General features: G+C 44.2%; 1 protein-coding gene across 1 annotated transcript in view; it reads left to right on the top strand.

Moving 5' to 3' along the window:
- LOC137422940 (uncharacterized) overlaps positions 1-10,216 on the top strand; it is an 82,642-nt gene extending 72,426 nt beyond the window's left edge. Inside the window, exons 2-4 of the mRNA XM_068109616.2 lie at positions 7,160-7,406; positions 7,861-7,931; positions 8,439-10,216. Coding sequence (XP_067965717.2) covers positions 7,160-7,406; positions 7,861-7,931; positions 8,439-8,507 — 387 coding nt within the window. The 3' untranslated portion in view covers positions 8,508-10,216. The remainder of the gene's footprint in view (positions 1-7,159; positions 7,407-7,860; positions 7,932-8,438) is intronic.
- The last annotated feature ends 7,539 nt before the right edge of the window (positions 10,217-17,755 follow it).

Below are 17,755 nucleotides of genomic sequence, written 5' to 3' on the forward strand. Positions count from 1 at the left end.
TGGAGGGAGGAGTGGGATTGAAGGGAGTGGGGGAGTTTGTTCCAGAGGCGGGAGAAAAGGGGAATGAAAGAGTGAAGGTGAGCAGAGAGCCTAGATTTTTGCAGTTTAACCATAAGAGGGTTGCACGCAGATATTGTGTGACCTGAAGGAATATTGGGGGGACATAGCACAGCGAGAGCTGGGGGAGCAAGGCCGGAGAGGAATCTGTAGAAGACAGAAAGACCAGCAACCTGCCTGCGGTGAGTGAGTGAAAGGCCCTCGGAGTTAACTTCATCGCAGGAGATTCCAATGATTCTGAAAGCTTTGGTTTCAACAGCGTGAAGCCGAGCAAGGTGTGAGGCAGGAGCACCAGCCCAGAGGGGGCAACAGTATTCCATTGAGCTGCGGATGAAAGCCTTGCATGTGGTGAGGAGCTCAGGTGTGCCAAGGAAGGACTTCGCACGACGGAGGATGCCCAGTCGGCGACTGGCTTTGGAGGCCAGCTTGGAAATGTGGTTTTCCCAAGAAAGATCATGGCAGATAGTGAGACCCAAAAGCTTGAGCGACAGAACTTCTTGGAGAGGATTGTTGAGAAAGTAGGTGGGAGGGTTTTCCAGTCGGTCCTTTCGGAGAGACATTGTAAGAGTGTGCGATTTGTCAGGATTGAAAGACATGTTCCACTTGTTTGATCAGTCTGTGATTTTTTCCAGGTCTGCAGAGAGTGAGGAGGCTGCAGACGGCCGATCTGAGGGATGAGGAATGGAGCGGCAGAGAGTGGAGTCATCAGCAAAGAGAAAGAGAGGATTTTCCAGAGAGTCGGAGAGATCATTGATGAAGACCAGAAATAGCACAGGGCCCAGAACACTACCTTGGAGAACTCCAGCCAGAACAGGAAGGGGAGATGAGAGAAATCCATTCAGGGCCACACGTTGACTACGACCAGAGAGGAAGTCCGCAAGCCATGAGTGGAGATTTCCATGGATACCATCGGAGGAGAGTTTGGTGAGCAGAACTGGGTGCCAGACCGTATCGAAGGCACCTGTTATGTCAAGTGAGACAGCTCTGATTTCCTGTTTGGCATTGAGGACCTCCATCCATTGTTGAGACAGCAGAAGCAACATGTCCAGAGTAGAATGACCTGGTCTTAATCCAAATTGATGATCAGAGATCAAGCCATTGGAGAAGAGGAAGGATTTGATATCCGAAGCAATGATGGATTCCATGACTTTGCTGATAATTGGAAGCAGGCTGATTGGTCTGTCGTTGCAAGGATCTGTTTTTGCACATTTTTTGTGTAAAGCGGTAATGTTTGCTGATTTCCAAGATGCTGGCAGATGACCTTGAGCAAAAGAGAGGGTGAAAAGAACAGGGAGAGGGTGAGATAGAGCGGCAGAGCAGGATTTTAGGACCCGTGGGCTGATGCCGTCTGGTCCAGGTGCAGAATCAGAGTCGAGGTTTGACAGAAACTTCTCCACCTTGTCAGGAGAGAAGGACGCAGTGTCCAGGAGCAGTTGGGTTCGACTGGGAAAGGTGGGAACAGAGAGAGATGGGTTTGGGACACAATATTTTGAGGCAAACACAGAGTTGAGGCATTCGGCTTTGTCACGTGCGGTGTCAACTGTGCAGCCATTTGAGGTAAGGGAGGGGATGGAGGGGGAACAAACACCAGAAACGGATTTGACCAGACGCCACCAGGATTTGAAGGAAGGAGACAGGTTTGAGAGTTCAATCTTGAGTGTGGAGAGATAGTGCTTCCTGGCACTCCTGAGGGTAGACACACACTTGTTCCGAGCTTCGTGGAAGGAACTGAGATTGCCTTCAGTTGGATTTGCCTTCCAAGAGGCAAAGGCAAGTTGTTTCAGGGCAACTGCCTCACCACAAGATTCAGTGTACCATGGACGGGAGGAAGGGTAAGACAACTGAAGACGAGATGGGATAAATCTGTGCATGAGAGAGAGCAGTTTGCTTTGGAAGAATTCCCAGGAAGAATTTATGTCAGAGGCAGTAGAGATGGTAGACCAGTCCAGATGATTGATGGCTGCTTGCAGACCGTGCCAGTCAGCCTGAGTGAAATGCCAGACTCGTCGGCGCTGAGGAGGCTCTCTGAGAATGGCCAGAGAGATGTCAACTTTAACAAGCACGTGATCAGAAGAACCGATTGGAGCAGAAGAATAGCAGCAGACATTTGCAGGGAAGTTTGTCATAACCAAGTCCAGAAGAGAAGATACTCCATTGACTGAGATCCGGGTCGGGAAATTGACAGATTGTGTCAGTCCCAATGAGTCGCAGAAGTCCTTTGCTGAGGTGCCATGGCTGGTGAGAGATGAACCCACACCCAGCCAGCTGGCACGATGACAGTTGAAGTCGCCACATATGAGGAAGAGAGAGTTTGGATGAGTTGATAGAAGTTGGTCCATGTTGTCCGACAGCGAAATGTAAATGGAGTCATCACTGTTTGGAGGACGGTACAGGACACATATGAACAAAAGGTGTGAGTGGCGAGGAAGCCGTAGCCAGAGGTACTCCTGGGGGTGGGGTGGAGAGAGGGCAGTGCAAGGAGAGTGAGGAAGAGAGTTTTTGATAAAGATAGCCACCCCACCACCAGGACGAGGATCAGGTCTATCATACCGGAGGAGGGAGTAACCAGGAAGAGATATTAAGGAATCAGAGACATCTTGAAGGAGGAAAGTTTCTGTTAAGCAGATCAAGTCTGGATTGTCAGAAGCAACCTGAATGGAGAGATCAATCAGGTTTGAGCGAAGGCCCCGGATGTTTGAGGTCCATACCGTTAATGAGGAGAGAGGGGGAGCATCGGGTGCAGGACAGGGGAGGGTAGGGTTAGGGTCAGATGAAGGATGAGAGGTGGAGGTCGGAAGAGCAGTTGATAGTGTGGCAGAGATTACAGAAGAGTTACAAGAAAGGGAAGGATGAGGAGGACGAAAGGTTTGATAGTGATGGGATGAGGCACAGTGAGGGGTTGTTTGAGGGGGGGGGCAGAGGAAGGTCGAAGGTTGGGGGAGGTGGAGGTATGAGATATAAGGGAGACAAAGTGGGGAGGAGGCAGCTTTGAGAAGGAGGTGGGAGGAGGGAGAATTTGGGAGGGATGGTTGGGGGGTAGATTTGAAGGGGAGGGGTTGGGGGGTAGATTTGAAGGGGAGGGGTTGGGGGGGGAGTTTTGAATGGGAGGGGTAAGGGGGGAGTTTAAGAGGGGAAGGGCAAGGGGGGAGTTTAGGAGGAGAGGGGCAAGGGGGGAGTTTAGGAGGGGAGGGGCAAGGGGGGAGATTTGGAGGGGAGGGGCAAGGGGGAGTTTAGGAGGGGAGGGGCAAGGGGGGAGATTTGGAGGGGAGGGGCAAGGGGGGAGTTTAGGAGGGGAGGGGCAAGGGGGGAGTTTAGGAGGAGAGGGGCAAGGGGGAGATTTGGAGGGGAGGGGCAAGGGGGGAGATTTGAAAGTGGATGATTAATGAAAGATGAACATTTATAACAAATTGGGTTTGTTGTGATTTTCAAGTTAGCGATCCATTTAAGAACGATGGAGGAGGAGTGGAATGAATGAGAATGTAGAGCATGTAGTGAGAAAGAATTATAAGAGATTGAATATTTTTACCTTCGCAAAAGCGGAAGGTTATGTTTTGATCGCTGTGTATTTATTTGTATGTCTGTGTGTGTGTGTGTGTGTATGTTATTCGCATAACTCAAAAAGTATTCAACCGAATTGCATGAAATTTGGTGGGATGATTGGTTATTATACGGGACACATTTGATTAGATTTTGGGAGCAATCGGGTCAAAGGTCAAGGTCAAGGTCACGAAAAGGTCAAAATCGTATTTTTACCATAGCGCGGTCAATTTTTATCCAATTGGCATGCAACTAATGCCAAAATGTTCAGAATTCAATGCCCGATCTTGTGATATACGACATGACCCAGTGAAGACATTACCCTTGTTAGCGGTTGGGGGTCAAAGGTCAGGGGGGTCACGACCTTGCAAAATGTGCGTTTTTTGTCATAACTCGGTCAATTCTTATCCGATTTGCATGAAATCAGCACCAAACTGTTCACTGTTCTGTTCCCTACACTCCCATGCCAAGTACAGAACAGTAGCTGCGGCGTAGGTATGCGCTCTACCGAGTGCCCGTTCTAGTTTTGAAATGGAATGAGTTGAAGAGGAAATTGAAAGGAGCCTTTTAAATAGGAAGAAAAACAGCGTGTTGTAATAAACCACTGAATAAAACACTGAAGGGGAAAGTTTTAACATATTTAAACAGAACCGTGAAGAACAATCTTATATTCACAAAAATACCAACGGGGAGAGGGAGCCGAGAGGGACACCACGAGTCACTTGAATCACGAGCCTCGATTCAGTATCCGAAAAAAACAAAAAAACAAAAAAAAAAACAGGGCAGAAGGTGGAAGGCAAGGGGATAATGGGGGCGGGGCGGGACAGCGCACCACGAGTCACTTGAACAGGGCAGAAGGTGGAAGGCAAGGGGATAATGGGGGCGGGGCGGGACAGCGCACATGGACAGAGGCGCACGATGGGACAAAAGCACACGAGGAGAAAGGGAAATAAGTTTTTTTTTGTTTGTTTGTTTTTGGGGGGGGGGTGGGGGGGGGGTTACAACGTTGGACAAGGAGTAGATGTTTGGTGAAGTTTGGGGGAGAAGGGAAAATCAAAAAACCTAGCAAAACAGCGAAGGAAGGAACTTTCTTCGACGGGGGAAGCCTGAGGCTGCAAGGCCTCGCTCGCGACGCAGCAAACAAACGACTAATTTATGAAAGATAAACACCGAGAAACTTCCAAGGGGCACACTATATGTTCACACACCGAAAGATAAATACAGTTTCGACAAAATACAATTGTGAACAGACTTCCACCTTTGTTGTCGTTATATACTTGTAGGATTTTTAGTTTCAGGTAATATTGTTAAGATTTTTGTGTGAAATGGAGATGACTTTAGTAAAAGGTAAAAATGAATGTTTGTGGAGGAAAAAGGAAAAGGCGGCAAATAACCGGAAGGAGGAGGAGAACGGCGATGATAGAGATACAGCCGTGAATTGCGTCAAGGCTATTTGATATTGGTCGCGAATGAGTTGAGGCTTCCCGGGGGAGGGATTGCCCGCAACATCATCCTATATTGCGAGTGCATTTAAACCTGTGTCTTAGGGTTTATCACCAAGTGTGAGTCGTCGTTGGAGAAATCGAGCCCCTCCATTAGAGGCCTGTACGCCATTTTGTCCTCGAAGAAGAAGAGGCTGTCCGCTTGGTGCATCTTGTCGTGTCGTTGGGGATTTCCATATCAACTTCACTGTGTGGAGCGCCGTTAGTTTACATATCGGCTCAATTCTCATATCGACTTCACCTCATAACTCCTTGTTCGCCGTCGTGCCGATACCTGCCTATTGTTCTCGTCGTTCTGCATGGCTTCAACCAGCGTGGAGATCCATTCACAGACTTTGGGGAATGTTACATTCCACTCACGTTGGGCGTATCGTGAGTTTATTGCTTTGAGAGCTTTGGGGAATGATGGTACCATCATATGTATTCATTTGATGCAAGTGAAATTTTCATTGTACTTTCTTTAATAGTGTTATTATTGTGTATGTGAGAGTTCTTGATACAATTACTTGTTTTGTTCTACAATTGCATTGGTGTGGTTTTACCATGGTTTATTAGAAAACGCAAAATAACATGTTTCTGCCGCGTTCCCGCTCCAGACTCTGAGGTGCACCGTAACCGGGGTTTGGGGAGGAAATACGTAACAGTACACGTACACTTTCAGGGACAATTAATAACTAAAGCCATATGTGATCAGGGCAACTCGAATCACTCAGAGACCAAGTGACTTCATGTGCATATTTAATTTGTAAATGGAAAGGGAGAACAAAAGACCAGAAAGCATTTATTTACACAGTTTATTTACAATGATGCGCATCCCGGGTATCGACTATTGTCCCATGTGTTAACGACGTTCTATCGAAACGATGCAAATGCAGTCAATGTAGATCGGCGACTTACTTGCGCATCATTCAGGAGGACAATGGTTTTGGGCCACTTATTGGTGGCCACTTGAGAATTGAGATTCCCTGGGTTTCCATATATCTCGCAGGATTGTGACTTGGACAGATGACTGTGATCGCCCATGACATGTAGGAGCCATGCCATTGCTGTTTCGATCGCAATTTGTGTGTTCAGTTTTGGGGGTTGGGAGGTTTGAGTTGTGGCTGGAGGGAGGGGCCTGAGAAGTTGTGGTTGGCGGGTGGGGGTGGGGGAGGGGTTGATGTGTTGTGTTTGGGGGGAGGGTTGAGGAGTTGTAGTGGGGAGGGGATTTGAAGGCTTAGGGTTGGGAGGGGGAGGTTGAGGACTTGGGGATTGGGAGGCGGGGCGGGGTGGGGGGTTGTTGAAGATGTGAAATCACATTTTACATTGTTCCATGGGTCCCAAGTAGGTGTGTCTAATAGGATAATGCTGTCTGTCTACCCCCCTCCCTCCACCCCCCCCCCCCCCTACACCAGAAAGGCTGAAGCGCTCCTCGGAGAGAGAAAAATTGAGCAAAGGTTGCTTCAAATTACCGTAATCCAAACCTATGGGAGAGTTGTAATATAAAAAACAAAGTTGTACACAATAGATTGCATCTTCACGCATATAAAGTGCAGTCAGTGAACCTTTAGAACCAAGAACTTCCCATGTGGCTAGGATTTCAATAAATTAACCCTCATGCTCTTCCAACCAAAAAGCGGTTTCTTTCTCTGCCCCATTTGGTGTGAGACTTCACTACTGTAACATTAGTTGGATTGTGGAGGTGGTCAATTACTCGATCATAACAGACAATACAAGGATATTAAAGTTGTACACAAGTTGTTAAAGTTATTATTGTACGCAAGTTATTAAACACCGTCGAAAGCTTCTTTTTTTTTTTTCGTATCCGCCACGGCCCATTTTAACGCAATTATACCATCTTTCTATTGAATATGGTTTTTACTGTCAAAATCTTCATTTCATACAAAATGTTTTGCGTAATCCTCCTTGGTAATCCAGTTTGTTGTTTTAATCATCTGGTCTTTAATGTGAACAACAATAACGATTCTATATGGAAGCGGTGTGCGTATCAATTCGTTGAACTTGTATTAAGGCAGTGTTCTCCACCTACATGCTCATGATGGTGTGTGTATGGAAATTTGCAGATGAAAATCTCATTTGACGAGTCAAATCTGGAATCCACATTCGAGTACCCATCTGAGAATTCTCTTCTTGACGAGTCCGAGTCATTTGATGAGGCATCGAAGGCGTGGTATGGCCGTTCTGCTGTGGCTGAGGATACGAAGCCCTTCTTAATTCCTCGTCCCGGTATCACCGGAAGGCATCCACCACCACCGTCATCATCTCCTACCGTCCAGCCTTTCGAGTCTCCTACCTCTCCACTTACTTCCGGTCAGTGAGGGAGAAGTTGCGGCATGTGGGTGGTTTCTGCTTTCCTATTAAGCGAGCCTATTGGATTCCCCTTAGCGTTATCTACTTTTGTGTGGCCAAATCCTGTTGATCTCTAAACATAAGGGGTGTTGCAAAACATTTTACCTTTTTTTCCCCCGAGGCATGCTTCCTTTGATGCACGTTAAAATAGCAACCGTAACGGGTTCTCGGGGGAAAAAAGGTAAAATGTTTTGCAACACCCCTTCGCATAAAAAAAATTGCTTATAAATATTGCTTTTATTTATCTATTTTTTTTTCTATTTTCACAGTGATCTAAGGCTTATTATGTAGGTACTTGATGTACAAGTGAGGCAATGCTTCTCCATCTTCTTCTGTTTCATCAAAATTTGTCCTTTGTACGACTGTGGAATATCTGCCTAAAATATTTCCTCTTTGTGTTCAATTGTCCCCGTAGGGTTCGGTAACTATTCCCCTAAAGGTGCGCTCGACTTTGGAAACTGGTCGCCAAGCCCAATTACCTCTCAGGTGGGTTCCTCACTTGGCTCCAAAGATGATTGACCTCTCGCCGTGATCATCCTACTCCATCCCCATCTCCATCTCCATATCCCCTGGTATTGCGAGTTCTGGAGCAAAAGGTTGTTCAGAGCCTTAAACAGACTCCTGTTCCAATGACTTCAGGGAACTCACCCCCTGCTGGAAAAACCCATAACCTGTGACTGGCTGGAAACTTCACCGAAAAGGACTAACATCTGTGCTGAGCTGTGATTCATGGTCCGAGGAGAAATGTTTTGACTCTCCTTAGTATGTGATCATGTCCTGGATTATTTTGATCCAGAAAATAAATTTGATTGCCCTCGTGCTTTTCATACTGCGATGTAGTTCGTGATTCTTGTAAATAAACTAACCGCCTTCAAAGTAAAACTCTCCGAGGGCATCGTAAAGAGGAAAGTTTATTTTAATATGTCCGTGGTGTCTGCTGACGTTGAAGAAAGGCCAAGGGCATTATTGTTAAGATGCTTGTGCCCCCCTTAGGTTGGACGGTCTTTGGATGCGGGAAAACTGGACCACGTCGCTGCTGCTGATGAGACGTTGTACTTCTGAGCTTACGTTGCTTTTGGGTTTCGTTTTTCAGACCCGTTGTACAGTGCAGCGCCCATAGCCGCCATCGCTCGTGTGCCGAGCCCGTACCACACCGCTTGTCCTGTGCAAAGGTAGCCTTCGTGCATACGTGTTGCTTGGGTACGTACGGTGAACACAACTCGGGTACCAAAGCAAGTCCACTGGAGAGGTCTACAAATGTATCCAACAAATTTGCTTTTTTTTCCTTTGCACTTTAGTGAGGTGCTTGTATTCCACCCTGGCTCCCCACTACCCTCTCCCCTCCTGCCACACAAAGCGTGGCAAACGTTATTTAAAAAGCACACGTATATTTTTAAGTGTATTATTTGTATGACAGTTCTGCACACGTGCCACATTTTTTTTTCCCAGTCATTTTTTAGTCGATGTTCTTTTTTAAACTCTGTGGAAGTTGCCCTTCGATGGGAAGGCCAGGCCGATATGCCGAAGGTTTTGCGCAGTCCCACTGGCTTCCAAACACATTGGGTGGCAGGTATTTGCACACGTGCCATGTACAAGAGGCACTTTCAAGGACCAGCATGTTTTTGTTCAAGGGCAGTACACCATGTGCTTGCAGGCGGTGCCGAGCTCGCTTTATTCGAGACCCCTGAATGAAGTTTGTGACATTCTCCATACTCACTTATTACGGGTCGATCCTTTACGGTGGTGGCTGTAATCCTTGAACTGATGAAACGTTTGATGATTTAGTCATCTCTGTGTACTTTAAGACCATTTCCAATCTTTCTTTCTTCCTCCCTCCCTTTTTCTTTCTGACTTTCCTACTTCCTGATGAGACCGATAGAAATTTGCTCGTTTGGTCTCGATTGTAGATCCACGCAAAGGTATTATAGATTCACTATGACGTTAGCTCTTTCCTTGTTTGTGGATTATTGTTGCGTGACTTTGGAATTCCAGGTTGAACCTGTGTAGCCATATTCTTTGTGATTATTAGGTGGATGTTGTGGGTATATTTGTGTGCCAATGTGCGTGTTTGAAGCCTGAATTGTGTTTTTGCCTTTGGTCCAGCATCATCATGTCACTTCATAATGGGCTATAGGTGGCGTGTGTCTCCCCCCTCCTCACTCCTCCCTCTGAAAGGAGTATACTTACCTTGTCTGCCTCCCTCAGCTTGGTCATCTTTCATCTCGCATTCATGATCAACCGCTATTGCACAGGAGTGGCTTGGAGTACTTGTGGTTAAGCTTATGCCATGGAACCTGTGTGCCATGTGCAGTACTGACCTTTCAATGGTTGCAGGCCCAACCATTTGGAAGGACACCTTGAGGATGAAGTTGCCATGCAACCTGACACGATGACCTGACCCACATATTAGTATTTCTACGTAAGGTTGCACAAGCGATCATTTGCCACTGATGGATGAGCTTGATTAGTATGGAAAGTTTCCCAGAGACGGTTGTCGTCGACCGTAGACCAATTTCACAAAGGCAAGATCCGATTTCGTTTGTTGTGCTAAAATGCCTGTTGCAGCACTTTTTTGTATTCTCAGCTTTTGTACAGTTGTAACAGCATTTGCACCTGGTCGACATTCATGTCTGTGCAGCCATTTTATTGGATTTAAGAGTGCCAGCAGAATCCCCAGTATGGAGGGATGGGATCCTGGGTAACATTTGTATTGTGGGGACGGTTAACAGCGATGTATCTGTTTTGATCAATAAAACTGCACTGCAAAAACATGTTGGTTTGCGTGTGTGTCACGTGTGTGTTGTATTCGTGAAGTGAACACAGTTGCTTGTATGTTGGACGATTTTCTTGCTGCGGCCATCTACCTATTGCATAAAGAGCGGCACTCGGTAGAGCGTATACCTAGATCAGGCTGAACAGTTTATGCTTTGTATCCCACTGATAGGCCACATCTGCATCCGGACCTTAAACAAAATCGAATTGACTTGTTCTTATGACTGACCCAACTCATTCACCAAGTTTCGTCCGATTCCGTCCATAACTTCTACATGTCATAATATGCTGTATATCGATTTTGGTCCCATTTCTCAATGGTGAAGAACCACTTTGAAAATCACAAAATTCTTGTATCCGAATCCAGATCTTCACTAAAATGGAACCAGTTGGTCCTCGTCACACACCCAACCTGTCCACCAAGTTTCGTCTAAGTCCGTCCACAACTTTTTGAAATATCCTGCTCACAGAGAAGCAAACATGGGTGAAAACATAACCTCCATCCACCTTTGGTAGTGGAAGTAAAATTAGTTGGATTGTCACTCAACGAGTTTCCCCTGCATTCCCTTTGAATCATATTTCAAGAATGACTGATAAAATCATCGTGAGAATGACTGAATAAATCATAGTGAGAATGACTGATAAAATCATAGTGAGAATGACTGATAAAATCATAGCGAGAATGACTGATAAAATCATTGTGAGAATGACTGATAAAATCATTGTGAGAATGACTGATAAAATCATTGTGAGAATGACTGGTAAAATCATTGTGGGAATGACTGGTAAAATCATTGTGAGAATGACTGATAAAATCATTGTGAGAATGACTGGTAAAATCATTGTGGGAATGACTGGTAAAATCATTGTGTGAATGACTGATGAATTACTGAAAAAATCATCGTGAAAATGACTGATAAAATCATAGCTTGAATGACTGATAAAATCATAGTTTGAATGACTGATAAAATCAATGTGAGAATGACTGATAAAATCATAGTGCGAAGTACTGAAAAAATTATTGTGAGAATGACTGATAAAATCAGTGAGAATGACTGGTAAAATCAGTGAGAATGACTGATAAAATCATTGTGAGAATGACTGACAAAATCATTGTGAGAATGACTGATAAAATCAGTGAGAATGACTGATAAAATCATAGTGTGAATTACTGAAAAAATCATAGTGAAAATGACTGATAAAATCATAGTTTGAATGACTGATAAAATCATAGTTTGAATGACTGATAAAATCATTGTGAGAATGACTGATAAAATCATAGTGAGAATGACTGATAAAATCAGTGGGAATGACGATAAAATCATTGTGAGAATGACTGATAAAATCAGAGCGAGAATCACTGATAAAATCATAGCGAGAATGACTGATAAAATCCTTGTGAGAATGACTGATAAAATCATTGTGAGAATGACTGATAAAATCATTGTGAGACTGACTGATCAAATCATTGTGAGACTGACTGATAAAATCATTGTGAGAATGACTGATAAAATAATTGTGAGAATGACTGATAAAATCATTGTGAGAATGACTGATAAAATCATAGTGAGAATGACTGATAAAATCATAGTGAGAATGACTGATAAAATCATAGTTTGAATGACTGATAAAATCATTGTGAGAATGACTGGTAAAATCATAGTGCGAATTACTGGTAAAATCATTGTGAGAATGACTGATAAAATCATTGAGAATGACTGATAAAATCATTGTGAGAATGACTGGTAAAATCATAGTGCGAATTACTGGTAAAATCATTGTGAGAATGACTGATAAAATCATTGAGAATGACTGATAAAATCATTGTGAGAATGACTGATAAAATCATTGTGAGAATGACTGGTAAAATCATTGTGAGAATGACTGGTAAAATCATTGTGAGAATGACTGATAAAATAATTGTGAGAATGACTGATAAAATCATTGTGAGAATGACTGATAAAATCATTGTGAGAATGACTGATAAAATCATTGTGAGAATGACTGGTAAAATCATTGTGAGAATGACTCTACGTTCATTACCCATGTCTCGCTCCCATAAATCATAACACTTCTCACACATGCAGCATACACCTTTCCCTTCATCTTCAACGACACTCTCCTCCTCATCAGCACGCCACTCAGTTCCCGAAACTTCTTCCATGCACATCTCACTCCAGCAACCGTTGCCGAGTCTAATCCACCTTCTCCATTCAGCATGTCTCCGAGGTAGCAAAATGTTTTCACACCTTCCAGCTTCACGCCGTCTCCAAGATCCAACTCAACATTTCCTCCATCTGCAGCTCCATCTGTGCACACCTTACATTTGAATGTAGCTGCCACACTGGTTAATGACCCTCTCAGACCACTACATTTTTGATGAACCCACTCAGCACACATTGTACATTGAATGGAGTTCACTCCGCCACCCTTCCTGCACACAGCACACGGCCACTTCCCAGTTCTTTCCACCTCACCACATGCTTTACCACTTGCCATCACCTTTGTCTTTCCGATATTCACCTTCAGACCTTTTGTCTCCATACATTCCCTTCCACTTGTTCATTTTTTCCTTCAGTCCATCCATACTTTCCACAATCAACACCAGATCATCTGCATACAACAACTCCCACGGTAAACCCTCCTTTACGTTCTGAGCCAGCACCTCCATCACAGCTACAAACAGTAGTGGACTTAGTACCGACCCCTAATGCACTCCCACCTTCACCTCAAACTCACCACTGTTCCCGTCCTTCGTCCTTACAGCTGTGCACGCTCTTTTGTACATTGCCATCACTACTCTGATCAACCATTCCTCCACTCCTAACTTTCTCAATGCCCATGTCAATACTTCGCGTGGAACCCTATCGAATGCTTTCTCCAGATCAACAAACCCAAGAAACAACTTCTTCCTCTTCTCCATGTACTTCTCCTGCAACTGCCTCACAATAAAGAGCGCGTCTGTCGTTCCCCTTCCTGGCATAAATCCAAACTGCATTTCGTCGATCTTCACCTTCAAAAGAGAGTTAGAATGACTGATAAAATTTGGAAAGGCAAACATTGAAAATTTGCAGGGATACCTGGTGTTGTCCAGTGCTGTTCTGATCCTGTTGGCATTTTAAAGAAATCAAGGAAAAAAAATTCTTCTATTTTTTGTGCGGACCTGAAACACTTCCCGACACGCAGTAAAGAAGAGGGTCAGGGATCATTTAATATTACCTTTCGCAGAGCTGCAACAAATTTTTCAACGAATTTTGCAGAATGTGTTCCACATGCTGTCCTTGTAATTCGGAACTAGTTTGGAGATGGTATTTCCATTATCTTTGACCACTGAGGCATATTCGTGTCATCGTCAACGGTCCGACTCTCGTTTCAGATTGTTCAGTGTCCCTGATCTTCTCTTCGTATTCACGTGCCTTGAGCAGTCCCCAGCTGAATGAACTGGACCTTCTCGTGCTTTGACAACGCCATAACTAGTCATGTATCTGAAATTAGGAAAAGCAGTAAATGACTTTGATGGTTCCAGACTTTTCCAGAAACCCTGTAGATTCCAGGAAGTGAAACCCGGTTTAATGGATAAAAGACCATAGAGGATGTATCGCAATTTGAGTAAACGACAGTGCTGTATCAATAGAAAGAGATGTTATTAGATGAGGAGCAGAGATGGAGTTTATGGACAGTACTGATGGTAAGGTACTCGTTTTATGCCTCACGGGCCTCCTGGAATAACAGAAGAGCAGGAAAGAAAGCTCAAAGGGAAGAGTAAATATTATGGGGAGGTTTTGATGTCCAGATAACTGTGAAGTGTTTTAAGAGGAGAAATTTATATATTTTTTCCAGGATTGCTGTGCAAGCCCATTTTGTGGATAATTCCACGAGGTGGGGGACAGGTGTAATGGCTGGTTTTGAGTAACAATCTGTGTGTGGTGGAGATGTTAAATTAGATGAATAATCAGCACAGACTTTGAAGGGATGAGGAGAGAAATAGGTGCTATATATTGGGCCAGGCTAACAGGAGGGCAACCTGCATTAGAGAAATGGGAAACCTTTCAGGGACAAATTGGCAGAGTGCAGTGCAATGATGTTCAGTGAGGAGTGAAGCTGTAGGCAGGTAGAGATCATTTTGGTTGAGCATGGAGAGTATGAATAACATTAACGATGAACAGAAGGCTTTTAAGTGGAGTGAATCACCTGGGGAGGAGACGGGTCGGAATACATAGGGTAAACTGAGGCGAGCTAAGAAAGTGAGAAACGAGAAGATGTTTGAGGGATACAGTGATATCAAGACATTTTTAAATACACAAGGGGTAAAGAACGGATTCAGATAGGTGTAGGCTGAGATTGGTTCGTGACAAAAGTGAGATGTCAGGCTCACCATTCAGATAGGAAGAACAAAGGGATGCATCAGAGAGGATCTATCTCGTAAGTGAAGACCAAGCTGTAATGTCAGATAATATGTGGCCGAGAGTGTTAGGGGATATTAACCGGTATCTTCATTGACTAGTTTGAGTCGAGACTGTTGCCGGAGGATTGGAGAGGTGCAAATGTAAGAACATCGTTTAAGAAGAGCTGGAGAAAAGCATTGCACATCTGTAGACCTGTCGATGTAATGATGGAGGTATCTGGATACAGCATGTAGAAATAGGGCACTCTTCTTCACCAAGTGCTTGCAGAACTTGACTGGTGGGTGGTTCGTGTGCAGCCACCTGGCAGCTGGTTGCATCATTTTTCTGTGGGTGCATCTGCTGCTGAGGCAGTGCCTCTCTATAACCAGTTATCTGGTACTCATTTTGCTGACCTCGGAAGGATGACAGGCTGAGTCAAACCCACCCGGCGTCAATTCAACGGAATTCGAGCTCACGATCCCAAGGTCTCCGGATCCCAAGCCCACCACCCTCACAATTAGGCCAACACCAGGTAATGGAACTTGACTAAAAGGTAGGTGTTTGGTGCCATCACATCGGTGACATTTGCATAGACAGCCTCTTTGTGCACCCGATGCGTCAACCCAAATTTGTCCTGCAAGGCCATGTTTTTATCATTCCCCCCCAACCCCTCTTTCCCCACTGCATTTTATGATCATAAAGCTCCCTTTGTTTACCTTCCCCCACTCCTCCCTTTTAAATACTCACCGCACGACACATGCCCAGTCCCCCAATTCCAGCAGTACCCAAGGTACTAGGTTTTGGCATAGACCATCATGCTGTGTGAAAGGGTATGGACTCCTTGTGGCTGTAAAGGGTGTGTTGAGAGAGAGAGAGAGAGAGCGAGAGAGAGATATTTCATTCCTTTTTATTGAAGGAAAAACCTTTTGCACCAATGCAGACATAGTCAGGTTTGCTGTGTCTTCGGAAAGTTGTTTGCTGGATTTTTGTGGGGAATTGCTAATTTTTACATTTTTCTGAAGTTAAAGGTTCACTGAGAGTGAGAATCAATGTTGGCATTTTTTAAAATGTCGTTATGGCCGCCATTTTGACCTATAATTTGCCATATCTTTGCTCCTAGAGCACATAGAAATGCAAATAAAGTGTCTATACCTATGTCTTCAGGGGCACTGATATCAATAAACATACGCACAGAGCTCTAAAATTATTCCCAGGGACAGATATGTCATTTAAGGCAGGTCGGAGGGGGGCATGACCTAGCGGTGTTTGCACTCAAATATTGAGGCAAATAAAGCTGACACTCAAGAGGAAAGCTATGGGTTTTTATAAAGGAGATCACAAGGCTTGATATATGGGGTGTAATTTCACCCCATGTGCATGATTTTTCTAGGGTGGGGGAAACATCTGAAACTTTCGTTTTGGTATATTATTGGCCTTAACTCAAGAACCGCAAGACCAATGAAAATATAAATGCGATCATTGGCTTCCTTGACTCGATTCCTATGGGATCAGTGTGTTAACATTAAGAATTACTGTTTTTAGTTAAATGACTAAAACTGGAAAAATGGCCCCTCCGACTCACCTTAAACCGTCAATTTGCCAAAACAATATCAACTTTGACAATGTTTTAGCATTTATGCAATATTGCCCACTACTAGTAACCTACTGCAAAGCCGCAATGAGCCGGCGAAGCCAAAGCCTCTTGCCACTATTTTACCCATCACTGTGGCATCAGTAGGTTAGGTAGTTGGTAGTGGGTAGGTGTAGTAGGTACCGTACCTTGTTCAAAATGACACCATTTGCATTCTGGATGATTAAAATTTATAAAATTTCCTTCTTGATTCATTCGGTGACTTCCTTCTCAACTTCGGATATTTCCGGCCGTGAAAAACTATCCCCTACGGCCGTGAGATTTCTAAAAAAGAATTCTTCATCAATTTTAGAATATTTGACGCCGTTTTCAGCCTCCGAAACGGTAATAAGCTTTTTTGAAATATTTTTTCAAATGCTCGAATCTCATTGGTTCCGGTAATTGGTGACGATTTTCGTTGAAGATAACCAGGGCCCGTGTGGGCCCGGGCAACGAGGTTGGTCTTAAACTATTTTAATTACAAATTAGAGGTGCATAAGATTGTGAATCAAACAAAGACGGGTGAAACAAACTCCTATTGAACTTTTTCTCAATTTTTTATGCATACCTCCACATCCGGAAGATGGCGGCCTCCATGGAGCGATTTGGTTTTGAAATATTTTTTCAAATGCTCGAATCTCATTGGTTCCGGTGTTTGGTGACGATTTTCGTTGAAGATAACCAGGGTGCAGGCCCGGGGAACGAGGTTGGTCTTAAAGTATTTTAATTACAAATTAGAGGTGTATAAGATTGTGAATCAAAAAAAGACGGGTGAAACAAACTCCTATTGAACTTTTTCGCAATTGTTTATGCATACTTCCACATCCGCAAGATGGCGGCCTCCATTGAGTGATTTGGTGCGTCAAAGCTTGGAATTCTCAAAGGATCCAGCAAAATCTGTCTTTTCAACATAATACGTACGCGTTCATTCACAACACTGGCTTCGCCGGCTATTAATGTCCATTCATACTCAACTGCATTGCACTGGCACACTGCAGCTGCCATTGCTCAGCATCAAAACCGCAAATTAATAGTTAAATCAAGCACTGCGTTGCTGCAGTGGTAAAACTTTGTTAGACCCATTTTACCGCACTACACAGCAGTGGAGTGTGAACAGACCTTAGGTGCAACAATCATTAGTGATACCCTGTGGGCAAAATATCTGACTTCTTAGCTTTTAACAAGGATGTGTGTGTCTTTAACATTCTTCTCATTTCAGCATAACAGATACGAACACATCATGGACGAGGTACCAGAGCTTGGCTGTCAGTCTGAGAAAACCCAAGAATCAACCAATTGGAAGCTGTGTATTATCTGTCAAAAGACTACAATAAGCAAAGGACCGTTGGTGAAATGCCCAAAAGATAACTCGTACATTCGTTTGCTCGATTCAGTGAAAGAACGATCAGGCTCACAAGATGTCCAATTTCTTCTTCAAATCCAAAAGCGACGAAGACAAACTACGCAGGGTGATACTGTCACTGGTGATTCAGAGGCTCCAGTATTGTCAGACCGAAGAGTTT

Source organism: Myxine glutinosa, chromosome 3 (assembly GCF_964187855.1).
Source record: "Myxine glutinosa chromosome 3, kmMyxGlut1.1, whole genome shotgun sequence".
NCBI lineage: Eukaryota > Metazoa > Chordata > Myxini > Myxiniformes > Myxinidae > Myxine > Myxine glutinosa.